Raw genomic sequence first — 13260 nt, 5'->3', positions numbered from 1 at the left:
CATGGGTAGTACACTACACAATCATGCCTATAAGTATAAGTGACACACATTTCAATGGATATTAAAAGATATAAAAGATAAATGAGCTTTCGCACTGTCCTTTCTCACCTAACAAAAACGACAGGAAAGATGAATGAGTGTTTGCATCTTACTTCGAACGCAAAACTAGATGGATTCTGTAGAGGGAGATAGCGATTGAAAGGAGAAGGGTGATGAAGGTAGAAAAACCCTAGAATTGAATAATCTAGTTACAGTGCTAATAAGGAAGCCACATTCGATGAACTAGCAAGAATGGCGAGTTTGCACAACGCGTTCAATAGGTAAGCTCGCAATCACAGGTTCTAGCACCATAATCAAATCTGTGATTCGTTTTATTATTTGATATGCAATGAATTAATGTATCCTGTGAAACAGCCTTGTTGATGAACGTAAATCTACTCTATAAGCAAATAATCGTAAAAGCAAAAGAAACTACAAAACCTGAAGCATACATTACACGGGTTTGTTTGTTGTATATACCTTGGTCCATCGTAGCTGGCTATCTGTATCAGAAACCTTGAAGATACTAGTTTTTGCTGGTTTCCACCCGCAACTTCTCTGTATGTTTTTGTTGCTGCTGCTGCTATCTCGATGGTTGAAGGCTTTGAAGCTCTTTTATTTATAGAGATCTGCAAATGTGTTAAAAAATTCCCAATGGAGGGATCTCGGAATCTGATTTTTTCTTTTTAAAAATCCATTTTCTTATTCATTAAAATACACAGAAGCTCATGGCAAGTCAGCTAAAGCCTGAACATGTTACAGCTCATTTAAATTATATGAATATTTAAATAGTAATCTGATATGAGTGTTTGCTTGCAAGTTTTCTTAAGCTTTGGCCAATTCCCTTTAGTCAACTGGTATGAATATATTATATAAATATATGACATCTGACAGGATAGGGGAAGCTCGCTCTCTAAAACGGAGTGATCTAATCAATGCTCCCGCCTGGTACCATGCGCTTTGGATGTGAGATTATCTCATTGAAATTTGATACTTCCCAATTTTTTTTGTCGATGAACAACCATTATTATGCTCGGATGCAGAGAGCGATAGATCGAGGAAGGAAGTAGAACTGCAGAAGAAGCAACTGTTTTTTTATACCCGTTGTTTCTTCGAAATGAAAAGCCCAGTATTATATGGAAACTACCGAATTGAATAAAAAAGCCCAAAAGAAAATTAAAAAAATATTTGACCCAAAAACCTTATCCAGTGGGCCTTCCAACGTCGAGCTATTGTTGTAAGAAACAAGCATGTCATTTTGACTTGAATAGACTGTAATGAATTAGACTGTCTGCAATGTTAATTAAACACACACTTTGCCACTTATCTATATCTGAAGCATTGACCCACTCTTATACGTATATATAAAATCAATCAAAATAAAATTTTAACTAACAAGAGAATGTTTCTGATAATTTATTTTTTAAAAAAATATAAATTATTTTGATGCACGGAAGGAGTACAATAATAGGTGTAGATAAATCTTATCCTTCTTCTAATCATGGGATTGGACTTTGATTTTTGAAGCTGGAGGACCAAAATATCCAAGCCCAATGCTAAAAGGGCTGAGCAGTGGCGGGCACGTGTCCAGCCCATGAGATAAATTCGCGTGACGGATAATTTGAAGACCTCATCGGCGAAAACGAGGCGCAAACAACATAAGAAAGATTTTTATTTCTCGTATTCCTAATTCATCTTCTAATCTTCTACAACGCGCTGAGTCTTATCTTTAACCGGCGAAGGCAAACGCCGAATAGAAAACACAGGACACAGTTCAGAAAGCATTTCCAATGGCCTCCACATTCTCAGTGCAAACAGTGCAGAGCCTTAGTATTGTGTGTAAGGTTAGTCTTTCCCCCTCATTAAAGAATCCAATTGCACTAATTTTCTGTACGTTTCTGCAATCGCGATTGTTTCTGGCCTTCTATTTGTTTATCTTTATATTGCTGCTAAAAATTTCATAATTTCTGGAGAAATGTCCATGTATTAATTTTGCTGTGTGTGAGAAATTCCACTCTTCTGTTCTTTTCTATTTTCAAGCTGTTTGTTTGATATGGTTGCAGAGTTTTATGTTCATTTGATTTTATCTGTCTGGTTTGTGCTCCTGATTCTTCTCCTTTTAATTCATTTTTTGTTTGCTTTAATTTGCATCCCTTGATTTCGATCTTGGCAGGCTAGTCGTGGTCAAGATGTTACAAGTCTGAGTAGGCCATGTATGATATCTACAGCTCCAACTTTGAGCTTGGCTGGAAGAGCATTGACATCAAGATCTAACTATGCAATTAGTTTACCCATCGTACAGCGTTCTAAAGCTCCTTCTTTTAAGCACCGGAGAATGGCGTGTGTCAACTCAATGACAAATGTGACTACTTTATTTGGTCATCTCGCTGCTTGGCATTTTGTTCGCAATGATATCAATTTGTTGTCATTGTTAATGAAAGAGAATTTTGAAATTCAGACATCTCAAGATTTTAATTCATTTCGTTGCTATGTATACGAATTTGCATGATGATATAGACTATAGGGTCTTAACTGCTTTAGATAATGGAAATGGCTGTCTATATGTATTCTAGCATCTGTTTTATGCAATTTATCAATTCTTGAACTAGGTCTCAGATTTTGGAAATTAGTTGTGGAATTTGCCATATAATTAAGAACAAGAAAACAGTCTTACCAGGCCATGATGTCTCAATCTGAATTAACTCAACATTAGGAAGTACTAGCTTTATTGATATTTCACTCCCAGCCCAAGAATGTACTTTATGGGGAAAAGAGATTCAGATGGGTCTGCTATGGAAAAACAAGAAATTGATTATTTTCCCCCTTTCTTCTGGGACTTAAGTAAACAAGCAATTTTTTGGAATCGGATATGGTTTCTATAGAATTATTCCTCTATCTCTAGCTGCTGCTTTGATATGGCTGCATATATCTTGATCTTTGGTGCCTTACGTACCTGCTGTTGTATCAGGATGTTGAGCTTCAAGCAAAAGTGACAACCAAGTGCTTCTTTGATGTTGATATTGGCGGTGAACCTGCTGGTAGAATTGTGATGGGCCTTTTTGGAGATGTTGTCCCAAAAACTGTTGAGAACTTCCGCGCCTTGTGCACCGGCAAGTTTTTCTCTTTTTGGAATCAATACTGTGAAAGCATCATCATTTTGGATGTAATCATGTGGTGTCTTTTGATAAACCAGCATAAAAATTCAAATGCAGGAGAGAAAGGATATGGTTACAAAGGATGCTCCTTCCACCGTATCATTAAAGATTTCATGATCCAGGGAGGGGATTTCACAGCAGGGAATGTAAGCCTCCTGTCTCTCTTCCTCCCTCTGGGCCTGAAGCATGCTGTTTCATTAGCAGATGGTTGATTTTACTGAGCATAAATTGTTCTATAATTGACTGCAGGGAACTGGAGGAGTTAGCATTTATGGGTCTAGCTTTGAAGATGAGAGCTTTGCCCGTGAGTATTTGCTAGAATCTGAACAATAATAGTGAAGCTCACACCATCTCACGGTTTTTAGTCTCATGTTTTCTCTTTTGATATGAGTGATTTAATGGGGTTCCTTTTGAGGCAATGACTAGCGTGGTACTAATTTACTAAAGCTATCATCTGCAGTAAAGCATGTTGGACCTGGAATATTGAGCATGGCTAATGCAGGCCCTGATACCAATGGGAGCCAATTTTTCATTTGCACAGTACCAGTGAGTTCATTGCTGACTGCTGTGTCCTTTTGTTCTAGTCGACATCTAATTTCATCCTTTGTTTATTTGGATATCTAGGACCTAGTTTTGTATTGATTTTGCAGTATGTTCTTTGAAATGTAGAGAAATAGGTTCTGTTATGTTAATCAGGCTAATATTTAAGCAAAATCTTTGTCAGTAATTGTTTTTGTTCATTTCTTGTAGACTCCATGGTTGGACAACCGACATGTTGTGTTTGGAAATGTCATTGATGGAATGGATGTCGTTCGAAAACTTGAATCTCTAGAGACAAGCAGGATGGATTCTCCTCGGGCACCATGCAGGATTATCAATTGTGGTGAGCTACCAATGGATGGCTGATCTATTTCCTCTCAGATAGTGGTCCACAACTTTTGCTACTGTTTCTGCATTGTGCATCCCAATTTTTTTAATTAAGATCTATGACCCTTTTGATCGTGAAGGTTTTATTTAGGACCGTGTACGCAGAACTTAAAGCATTTTTGTCAAAAGAAATTAGAGCTATGCTTTGTAGGTTCATGCTAGAAGTGAACATATTATTTATATTTGAACATAAATGCTAATGTTGGCTTACAATCTCAGCACAACAAGGCTTTACTAGATAAATTGTAACTCGGGTTTCATTATCCTGGTGCCGCTAAGGTTGAAGTAATGTCGAGGATGGTATTACATAATCATATCAAATAGAATGAGCTTCCAACTCTAATATCCCAGTGTATGTGTATATGTGTGAACTAAGGAGAAACCTAAGCAATAACCACAGTTTCAACTGCACTGGACTGGATAACCTGCTCGTGATGCTCCTCTTCACCCTCCCATATTTCAGGTATTGCTTCCTTGATATTGTGTATGCTACTCAAGGCATGGTCTGCACCTGGCACTAGGACTGAGCTCCCTACCTGAGATCATAATTTAGTTAACAGCATGTTTATTTAATTGTTTTATATCATCCTGGTTCTACAAGCTATTCTTTAGTTTTTTTTTTTTTTTAAAGCAAAACTTACAATGACTGTGTGAAGTCCAGCTGCTTTCCCACTTGCAATGTTTCTAGCACTGTCATCAAAGAAGATCTGAGAAAGAGAGAATTTCTTTTTTGGTTAAAATGGAGCGGAAAAAAAAAAAAAGTTTTCAAGGAAAGTCTCGAGTCTTTACAGTTTTCTTGGGGTCGACATTTGCAATTTCAATAGCTGCTTCCATTGCCTCCAAAGAGGGTTTACAGAGGATTCTTGGCTTGGAGTGACAATTCTTGTCATCTGATGCATCCGTATAATTAGCAGTTTTAACGGGAGGATTAAGGGTTTCAAAGCATATGATGCCTTCAAAACAATCTTCCAACCCCAACCTTTTCAGAACTTCAGCTGCATGACCCTTGTCGGCATTAGTGAAGATCTGAAAACACCAAAATCCCATCTTTAGTTTTGCAAAGAAAATTTATCTTTAAAAAAAAAAAAAAAAGAATTTCAAAACTTTTAACATACTATTTTCCTTTGTGGAATAGAAAGGAGAAGGTTCCTCAATACAGGATCAGGCTTCAATTTCTCATAAGGTAATCTTCCATGAGCTATTGCATGGAACTCATCATCATCAAATTCATAACCAAGAACCTGAAATTCAGTTTTGAGACCAATTAGGTTACAGAAATAACAAAAAGAAAGGAATAATTTTATTAATCCATGAAAATTATATTTTACCTTCAAACCAGCCATTGTTGTTCCATATTCTCTGTATAGTTCCAAACACATCCTTGGTACTTCACTTTCTTCAATATGTAAGTGGTGCAACATGAACTCTGTCATTCATCTAACTTAATTAGCATTACCGTAATATTATTATGACTGTCATTATTGACATGATTAGTGCTTAATTAATTATGGTCATTATACCTTCTATGTTCTTGCGGCAAGCCAAGTTGAGACCACAGCTCATGGGATATAGAGTGTCATCCATATCTTAACAAAAAAAATACACCAGAAAACCATGAAAAAAATAGCTTCTTTATATAATTAAACTCTCAAAAGAAACCAGAAATATATATTATTTCAGTTAAATATCCAACTTGATTTTAGTCAAATCAGCATAACATACCAAAAAGCAAGCAATCATATTTGAGTTCATTGACCCTCCCCTCGGGATTCATCTCCATATAAGTACCTGAAAAATGAGAACTCAATGTAATGTGAAAAACAGAAAAACTTAGAAAAAACAATGATAGATAGAACAAATAAAGGCTTACAGTAACCTAATGAACCCATCCAGAAATGTAATGGAAGAGCAAAAACCAAATGCCTAGGCTTTCTAATTTATGGTGCTCGTAGCTTGGGGAGTATCCAATTGTCGAAGTTATATTATCAGCATATCCAGAGATTTCAAATTAATTATGACGAAAACAATGCAAGTACATCAGCAAACACCAATAGCCACATAAATTAGAATATAATATCAGCACCCAATATATTCTACCTGGGATATAATAACAATTGAGAGTATACAATTCAATAATAGCCAAAAACGATATCTAGTGATGCAAAACTACCTCTTAAACAGTAGAATGAATATAACAGCTCTGATAAATTAGAAATGCATGGTCGAATAGCGGCCATTGGAGCTACATTTATAGCAGTTCAACTATAAGCTGACCCACCAACACGTCTCCTATGTGACTGTGTCTGAGGTGGTGAGCATATTTTCATCTCCTTTTGGTATATTATTGAAAATTGAAATGTGCAGAGTGATGTTGGATCCTTTCTTTCTGTTACCAGTCATTTTCTTGGATTTTGAAGGTTCTGTTTGAGACTTGCCAACCCACTTTCGCCATTTGGTGAAAAAGAACAGTGGCCTCTTGTTCCGGACACCGTAGTAGTGCAGAGGGAGAACAACTCATCAAATTGGTGGAATTTAGGAATCCATGATACGGATTAGATTACTGATATAAGTGGTGCATTGTTGTAGTGGAGAGATTATGTGTATGGAATATAATAAGCATATTATTGGATATGATAATAATATACTTGGAAGGAAGGAGATACACACATTATCTTATCTTATGCAAATATGTCCGTACATCATAAAAAATTTGATTAACGACAGTGAAGCTAATCATGCAAGAAGATTACATTACATAATAAGAAAAAAAAATGGCATTTGAAATATGGAATCAAATTCTTGGAATTTTTAGTATTTAGATTCTTAATTTCATGCACTTCAGTCGACATCAATTCAGTCGTATCAGATTCTGTTTTCGAGAACTGTGGGAGTTGAGCAGATAATTATTCTACAAACTGGTCCTGGACATGAAATTTGCTTGGGAAATGCTTCTAATCAGCGTTCTTGGGACCGGGAACCGGCTGCCTGTCCGGTCAATTATAAAGTTGGCTCGATTTTTTAAAAGAACCGGATTTTTAAAAAAACCGGATTGAGCAATTGATAAAAACAGGATTTTTTTTGACAAAAATATTGTCGTTCATTTTCAAAAAAGTGTTGTTATTTTTATATGTATTTCGTATATGGTTTGTGCGTTGAGGAAATTAATTTGTTTTTGAGAAACTTAAATTTTTCAAGTTGATTGAACAGTGTGATAATGTTGAATTATTATTTGGTTTTAAGTTTGGAAATTATTAGTAAAAATATTTACATTTATATATATTACTTTGGTATATTGGAGGAGAATGATATATCATATGTGTTTATAATTGTGAAAATAAATTTTGTTGTACTTAATATATATAATACTAAAACTTAAAAAATTAAAAATAAAAAATTCAGTTGAACCAATTCAATCCGGTCCGACCTTGACCTGATCATAGGGTCGATTTGGTTGCCGGTCCAATTCTGACAATATTGCTTCTAATCTGGCTCGCCTTGTTGCAAATTAAGGTTTTAGGTTTGCGGATTCTTTTACACATACCGATTCCATTATTGAAATGAAATTCAGCAATATTCTTTTATCCACCTTGTCGAAACAAAACCATTGGCATTTCTTATTTGGCTAAGTATCAGCTTGCCTTCATGGGCTTTGGAATTATTCTAAATTCTAAATTCTAAAATCCACATTGTGCACATAAATTATAAAATAGCATAATATCTTTTAAAATAATGTCATAAATCCATTTAAGTCTTGAACAATTCATATCGCAACAAAAATTTTAAATCCTAACATAATTTAATAGGATAAGAATCACTGTCTGCAATGTCAATTTAACGGAGAGTCGTTTTAATTCTTTAACGACAAGTGATGTGCCTAAAATGATAAGTCGTTCGTGAAATCTGACATAAACGTGCATCAGAAAATCTAAAGCCAACAATATTATCGGGCTTCACTCTCCAGATCGGAGCCCATTCTTTAAATCTAACACGTTCATTCAAAACAATCCATGTCCAATAATTAAGGAGACCAAGCCCAAATACTCAGCTTTGTAATGGGCCAGAGGTTGGGCTCCAATAAATAAATTGCCGACTTGCTCACCAAATCTCATGGAAGCGATCGATCCCACGTAGCATGCCTAATTATAGGCCATTTTTCCTTCAGACACAAACCAACATCAGATCAAAATTCAAAACCAAAAAAATTTCTAAATACAAAATCGCACGCAGCCAATCTATAAGTGAGTTAACGAGCGAGCGCGCGCGCGCAATGCTATGAGTTCGTTTAAGCATCTGGGAAGGCTCGTCAATGGCCTTTCTCTAGTAGCTAAGGAGATCGCTAAAAGCTCTCCAGCTTTGGAAAACGCCGCCGCAACTGGAGATTTCCAAACCCTAATCACCTCCGCTTCCAAGAAGGCCCTAGTCTTCGTTACCGATGTATCAGGCCTTACTAAAGGGAAAGTTCGCGAGTTTTCGCCCCCTAGGCCCAAGGAGTCCGTTGTTTTCTTCGACCATTCGGCGGAGGTGGTAGAGAATAGCTCAGTTCAACCGCTCACGATAAATGATAGTGTAAATAACAATATTGCGAATCACCACAATGATAATGATGTCGTTGGAGATGTTGAACCGAAGGCTTCTGAGGATAATCAGGTTTCAACGAATACCGTTGGTGGTTCAGAAAAAGATGGTTTGCAGAGAGAATGTGAGGATAGGAATTCGGAGGATAAAGGCAATGCTGGTAGCGGAGAGATGGTCGCGGCAGCGACGGAATTGAAGAGGAGGAAGCCGAGGGAGAGGCGGGTTCCTTCAACTCCGTTTACCAGAGCGCTTGGGTGAGTTTTATTTATATTTTTTGATCAGCAAAAAGATTTAATTTTATTAAAGATGAATCTGGAACAAACTTGGCTGATCCATTAAAATAAAATCAGCATTTTATGATGCAATCTTTCTACCACAACATTAACTTAGATCCTATAACTTTTAAAAGGTTTGCTGGTCTAGGAGCTGGGCTTGCATGGGGAACCATTCAGGAATCTGCCAAGAGGCTTGTGTATGGCACTCCAAGTTCGGAAGACAAGCAATCTGCTCTCTCCCCACTTTTATCAGAAAGAAATGCGGAACGTTTGGCCCTCACACTATGTAGAATGCGTGGAGCTGCACTTAAATTAGGACAGATGCTGAGCATACAGGATGAATCTCTTGTTCCTGCTCCGGTATGTATATGTTCATTAATTTACATCTATTTGATTTATAAATTTTGATGCAAGATAATTCAGTTTAGCAAATGTATTGGTTGTAGGGGGCTGGGGCTTTAAGTGTCTGAAAAAGGACGTGTATTGACTATAATGGGGTAGTTTGAGCTGAATGGAGAGTTATTTGCATTTTACTATCTCTTTTCAAGGTTCAAAAGTTTCGTTAGTTTTTGAGGTTTTCATGGATGAAAATGTGCATTGGAATGGCTGAATTTGAAGAGGAAAATAAAGCTATACCTTTTTTATATTGCGCATGGGAATTGATCATTTTTTTGGGAAAACGACTGTCATCATAGTTGTCATGGAATTAATAATATTTTTATGTCTTAGACCATAAATTATCTTTTTATTGTCGTCTTTCATTTTTTTGATAGATCTTGGCTGCTTTAGACATTGTCCGTCAAGGTGCAGATGTGATGCCAAGGAGCCAGCTCAATCGCGTTTTGGATGCAGAATTGGGATCTGACTGGTCAACTAAGTTAACTAGCTTTGATTATGAACCAATAGCTGCTGCAAGTATAGGCCAGGTGATGCAACATAACTGCATTTCTTAGTCCTTCTGATTCACTCTACTATTTGACTGCTGGCACTGTTTTCACTTTGCATCAACCTCCGTAGGCTTTTTGAATTGATTTATGAGAGATAGTCTATGATTTAATAACTCAGTTCAACAAACTACAGCAGGATATTTCTAAGTCCACTTTTTCACTCTCTTGTTGTGTGATAAGGAGAGAGTTTTTTCTTATCTGTAAACCTCCAGTTATTACAATATTCTGTTTTCAGTTAGAGTTTAGAAGTTATTAGTTTGAATATTGGTTTTCTATGGTTGTAATTGACAATTATCAGAAGACACAGAAGTAATATTTCTGTTAATATTTTATGCTATACAAATCTGTACTGTCCTATGCATGGATCTTGTCCTTTGCATCCCCTCTTTCCTCAAGTACATTTTTAGTCTTCATATGTAAAACTGAAATGTTGGTTCTGATTTATAGTGTTTGATTTTTACACAGTTACACTTGATATTTCAGATGATGTGATGTTATTAGTCAAGCCTACATGAGAACATCACTATCATCCAGTTCCCATACACTTCTTTATTGCTTGGCCTTAGCCTTATTTTGGTCTGACTATTCTGAAACTATTTTAGGTGCACCAAGCAGTGACAAGGGATGGCATGCAGGTTGCAATGAAAATTCAGTACCCTGGTGTTGCCAATAGCATTGATAGTGACATTGAGAATGTGAAACTTCTCTTAGATTATACTAACCTAATTCCAGAAGGACTTTATCTCGACAAAGCTATGAAGGTTTGGATGCACATTCATTTATTAATGTAAATAAATATATTTCTACGGTCAAGCTGAAGCTACTGTGCATGTACTCTTAAACCTTGCTGATACTTTAACATCAATTCTTGGCTCATTATGTTTATATCATCTGTTGCAAAAATTGTGCCTCTATTTTTTTCCTTTTCTGTGTTCTGCAAGTATAAATAACTCATTCATGCTTAACAAATCGGTCTCCTGTCTTCTCCATGGTGATTGATGGGAGAAAATAGATCTTAAACTGCTGGAATTGAATTCTAATATTCTTTATTGTATTCTTTTAAGGTGGCAAAAGAAGAATTATCCCGTGAATGTGATTATGAGTTGGAGGCAATCAACCAGAAACGGTTCCGTAATCTACTAACCGGTGCCGAGGGATTCTATGTTCCAATGGTTGTAGATGAACTTTCCTGCAAGAGAGTCTTAACTACAGAACTTATTTCTGGTAATGGCACTATGTCTTTTTTTAAAGTTGCTTTCTAGTTAAACAGGTCGATGCGTTTTGATCATGAAAGCTGGGTCGTCAATGACCTTTGTTAGAAGTAAAATGATGTTTTCATACTTTTCTCATCACAGAAACACCATTCATGCCTGCATGCATGTGTGTTTTTAATTGCCTAACCCATTTTTGGAGCTCATAACATGTACCATACCTGTCGATGAATAATTGCATGCTTCTTTTCTCCCTCTTCTTTAAAAATTAATAATATGGTGGGTTTGCTGCAAGGACATCCCATTTGGATCCTTTGAAGTCCTTTATTCTTCTTCCTCTTGTCAGTAGATTTGAAGAAGGTTTTTCAAGGCAAATCTTTTGACAAAAGTGTTATGCTTGCTACAGGAATTCCAATTGATAAGGTGGCAATGCTAAAACAAGAAACTCGTAATTATGTTGGCACAAAGTTGTTAGAACTCACATTGATGGAGTTATTTGTATTCCGATTCATGCAGGCAAGACTTTCTATTTTTCCTATTTTTTATTATAAGTAAATTACTTCACTTTTCTGAAACGTTCCCAAAGCTTTTTAGATTTCCCTGTATTCTTTCGATCATCTTGCATTATCTTTGGTTGTTCTGAGGAGTATGAATAGTCCTTTTGAGTTTATGCCGTCCTTGTTGCAAGAAAGTTTACTGAAAATGTGACTTCTGGCATTTGCTTGTGTTATGGTTGTTGTATCACAGACTGATCCTAATTGGAGTAACTTCCTATATGATGACGCCACAAAAATTGTCAATCTCATTGACTTCGGTGCAGCCCGTGATTATCCCAAAAGTTTTGTTGATGACTATTTAAGAATGGTAATCCTTTTATCTATAACTTTTCTTCAGTTTACAAATTTCATTATTAAAGCTACTTTTATAGGTCGTCCTATCTCGCCACCAACTGTAGAGTTGGGTAAACACAATGGCTAAAGCTTTAAAGCAGCTTAAGTTACTGTATACCTTGTTAAAATAAGTACTGGCCCATAAATTTGGAGCATGGGGGTTCTAGTTTTCATTTCTTACAGTGGCTCCTGTTACGTTTGTCCTAAAATTTGAGACTTGCAACACTATCATTTGTTGCTTGGATCCTGCGTCATCCTTTGACCTCTACACATTTGACTTTAACCTATATTCATTAGGTTGTAGCATGTGCAAATGGTCAGAGGGATGCTGTGATTGAGATGTCAAGAAGACTTGGGTTCCTTACAGGAATGGAGTCAGAGATAATGCTGGATGCTCATGTTCAAGCTGGTTTGATTGTGGGATTGCCGTTCTCAAAGCCTGGTGGATTTGATTTCCGATCCACTAATATAACACAAAGTGTTTCAAATCTCGGGGCAACAATGCTGAAGCACAGGCTCACACCGCCTCCAGAAGAAGCATACAGCCTTCACCGAAAGCTTTCAGGTGCTTTTTTGGCTTGTATCAAGCTTGGAGCGGATGTTCCATGCAGGGACCTATTGTTCAATGTCTACGAGAATTATCAGTTTGGCGAAGAGGATGATAATGAGATAGTATCCGGTGACTCAGTTTCTTAATAGGTTTTTGAAAATATTTTTCCCCTTGAATTTATACATTTATTTTTGATACGTAATAAAGCGCAGGACAAGTTGTCCATTCGCGCCAACAGCCAATGTAAGGTTTTTTGATTCTTAAAGAATGAGAGGTGTAATTTTGCTCCAGGAACGGAGAAATGAGTAAGAATCACCAAAATGTCGCTCTCTTTCTTCTTTTCTTAATTATATCTATATCATTCTCATTTATAATATTAACACACACTCACTCGATTTTAAAGGCTTAATTCACACTGACCATATTGTTTTAGCAATTAATTTTGCATTTTTAAGTCAATTATGGCAATAATTGTGAATTGCAGCGATTTCCTACCTTTCCGTTTTTATATTTTTAAATTAATGATTGCAACATATGCTTTAAGAATCACAGATCACCCAATTGAATTGTAGAAAAATAAAAAGAAAATTTCAAAATTTTCTAGAAAAAAGAGAAATACAGCTGCGAATGTAGAAAGAATCATGATATTTAGAAAATTTTCCATTTTTTTATTTTTAAATTAATGATTGCA

General features: G+C 36.2%; 3 protein-coding genes and 1 long non-coding RNA gene across 8 annotated transcripts; 3 read left to right on the top strand and 1 right to left on the bottom strand.

Moving 5' to 3' along the window:
• Positions 1 to 79: 79 nt before the first annotated feature.
• Positions 80 to 844, top strand: LOC119371013 (uncharacterized). Its single transcript, XR_005178568.2, has 2 exons — positions 80 to 320; positions 415 to 844. It is a non-coding gene; the product is annotated as an uncharacterized LOC119371013 (long non-coding RNA).
• An 830-nt stretch (positions 845 to 1674) lies between these two features.
• ROC4 (rotamase CYP 4) lies at positions 1675 to 4384 on the top strand. Its single transcript, XM_012227649.4, has 7 exons — positions 1675 to 1883; positions 2213 to 2401; positions 3008 to 3149; positions 3252 to 3340; positions 3444 to 3498; positions 3655 to 3740; positions 3945 to 4384. The coding sequence occupies exons 1-7, from the start codon at positions 1830 to 1832 to the stop codon at positions 4098 to 4100; spliced, it is 771 nt and encodes a 256-aa protein (XP_012083039.1). The 5' UTR covers positions 1675 to 1829; the 3' UTR covers positions 4101 to 4384.
• Positions 4274 to 6481, bottom strand: LOC105642725 (Haloacid dehalogenase-like hydrolase (HAD) superfamily protein). Of its 4 annotated transcripts, none has more exons than XM_012227646.4 (8): positions 6292 to 6481; positions 5844 to 5909; positions 5642 to 5707; positions 5450 to 5547; positions 5237 to 5362; positions 4911 to 5147; positions 4763 to 4828; positions 4274 to 4657 (listed from the first exon to the last, which is right to left on the bottom strand). In XM_012227646.4, exons 1-8 carry the CDS (start codon positions 6356 to 6358, stop codon positions 4505 to 4507), a joined length of 879 nt encoding a protein of 292 aa, XP_012083036.1. In that variant the 5' UTR covers positions 6359 to 6481; the 3' UTR covers positions 4274 to 4504. The 4 variants fall into 4 exon arrangements, with proteins under 4 accessions (XP_012083036.1, XP_020538447.1, XP_012083037.1 ...); XM_020682788.3 differs by lacking the exon at positions 6292 to 6481 and adding an exon at positions 6219 to 6237; XM_012227647.4 differs by lacking the exon at positions 6292 to 6481 and adding an exon at positions 5992 to 6155.
• Positions 6482 to 8242: 1761 nt separating this feature from the next.
• ABC1 (ABC transporter 1) lies at positions 8243 to 12859 on the top strand. 2 transcript variants are annotated; one of them, XM_012227645.4, is made up of 8 exons: positions 8243 to 8950; positions 9106 to 9331; positions 9745 to 9897; positions 10521 to 10679; positions 10983 to 11142; positions 11536 to 11645; positions 11877 to 11993; positions 12058 to 12302. In XM_012227645.4, the coding sequence occupies exons 1-8, from the start codon at positions 8394 to 8396 to the stop codon at positions 12082 to 12084; spliced, it is 1509 nt and encodes a 502-aa protein (XP_012083035.1). In that variant the 5' UTR covers positions 8243 to 8393; the 3' UTR covers positions 12085 to 12302. The 2 variants fall into 2 exon arrangements, with proteins under 2 accessions (XP_012083035.1, XP_012083034.1); XM_012227644.4 differs by lacking the exon at positions 12058 to 12302 and adding an exon at positions 12317 to 12859 and having other exon boundaries at positions 8244 to 8950.
• Positions 12860 to 13260: the final 401 nt, after the last annotated feature.

Source organism: Jatropha curcas, chromosome 5 (assembly GCF_041381405.1).
Source record: "Jatropha curcas cultivar XTBG-Jc1 chromosome 5, XTBG_Jcur_1.0, whole genome shotgun sequence".
NCBI classification, from domain to species: Eukaryota; Viridiplantae; Streptophyta; class Magnoliopsida; order Malpighiales; family Euphorbiaceae; genus Jatropha; species Jatropha curcas.
The sequence above is the reverse complement of the archived record's forward strand: the minus strand, read 5'-3'. Positions and strand labels throughout refer to the sequence as shown.

Bases quoted from the DNA above. Each gene is read 5' to 3' on its own strand.
- LOC105642725 (XM_012227646.4), bottom strand. From the start codon at position 6,358: ATGGCCGCTATTCGACCATGCATTTCTAATTTATCAGAGCTGTTATAT. The intron at 5,910-6,291 runs GTAGTTTTGCAT...CTCATTTTTCAG, and splicing joins TTCATTCTACTGTTTAAGAG to GTACTTATATGGAGATGAAT. The intron at 4,658-4,762 runs GTAAGTTTTGCT...TTATGATCTCAG, and splicing joins CTGGACTTCACACAGTCATT to GTAGGGAGCTCAGTCCTAGT.
- ABC1 (XM_012227644.4), top strand. From the start codon at position 8,394: ATGAGTTCGTTTAAGCATCTGGGAAGGCTCGTCAATGGCCTTTCTCTA. The intron at 9,898-10,520 runs GTGATGCAACAT...AAACTATTTTAG, and splicing joins CTGCTGCAAGTATAGGCCAG to GTGCACCAAGCAGTGACAAG. The intron at 11,994-12,316 runs GTAATCCTTTTA...TATATTCATTAG, and splicing joins TTGATGACTATTTAAGAATG to GTTGTAGCATGTGCAAATGG.
- ROC4 (XM_012227649.4), top strand. From the start codon at position 1,830: ATGGCCTCCACATTCTCAGTGCAAACAGTGCAGAGCCTTAGTATTGTG. The intron at 3,341-3,443 runs GTAAGCCTCCTG...AATTGACTGCAG, and splicing joins GGGATTTCACAGCAGGGAAT to GGAACTGGAGGAGTTAGCAT. The intron at 3,499-3,654 runs GTGAGTATTTGC...TATCATCTGCAG, and splicing joins TGAAGATGAGAGCTTTGCCC to TAAAGCATGTTGGACCTGGA.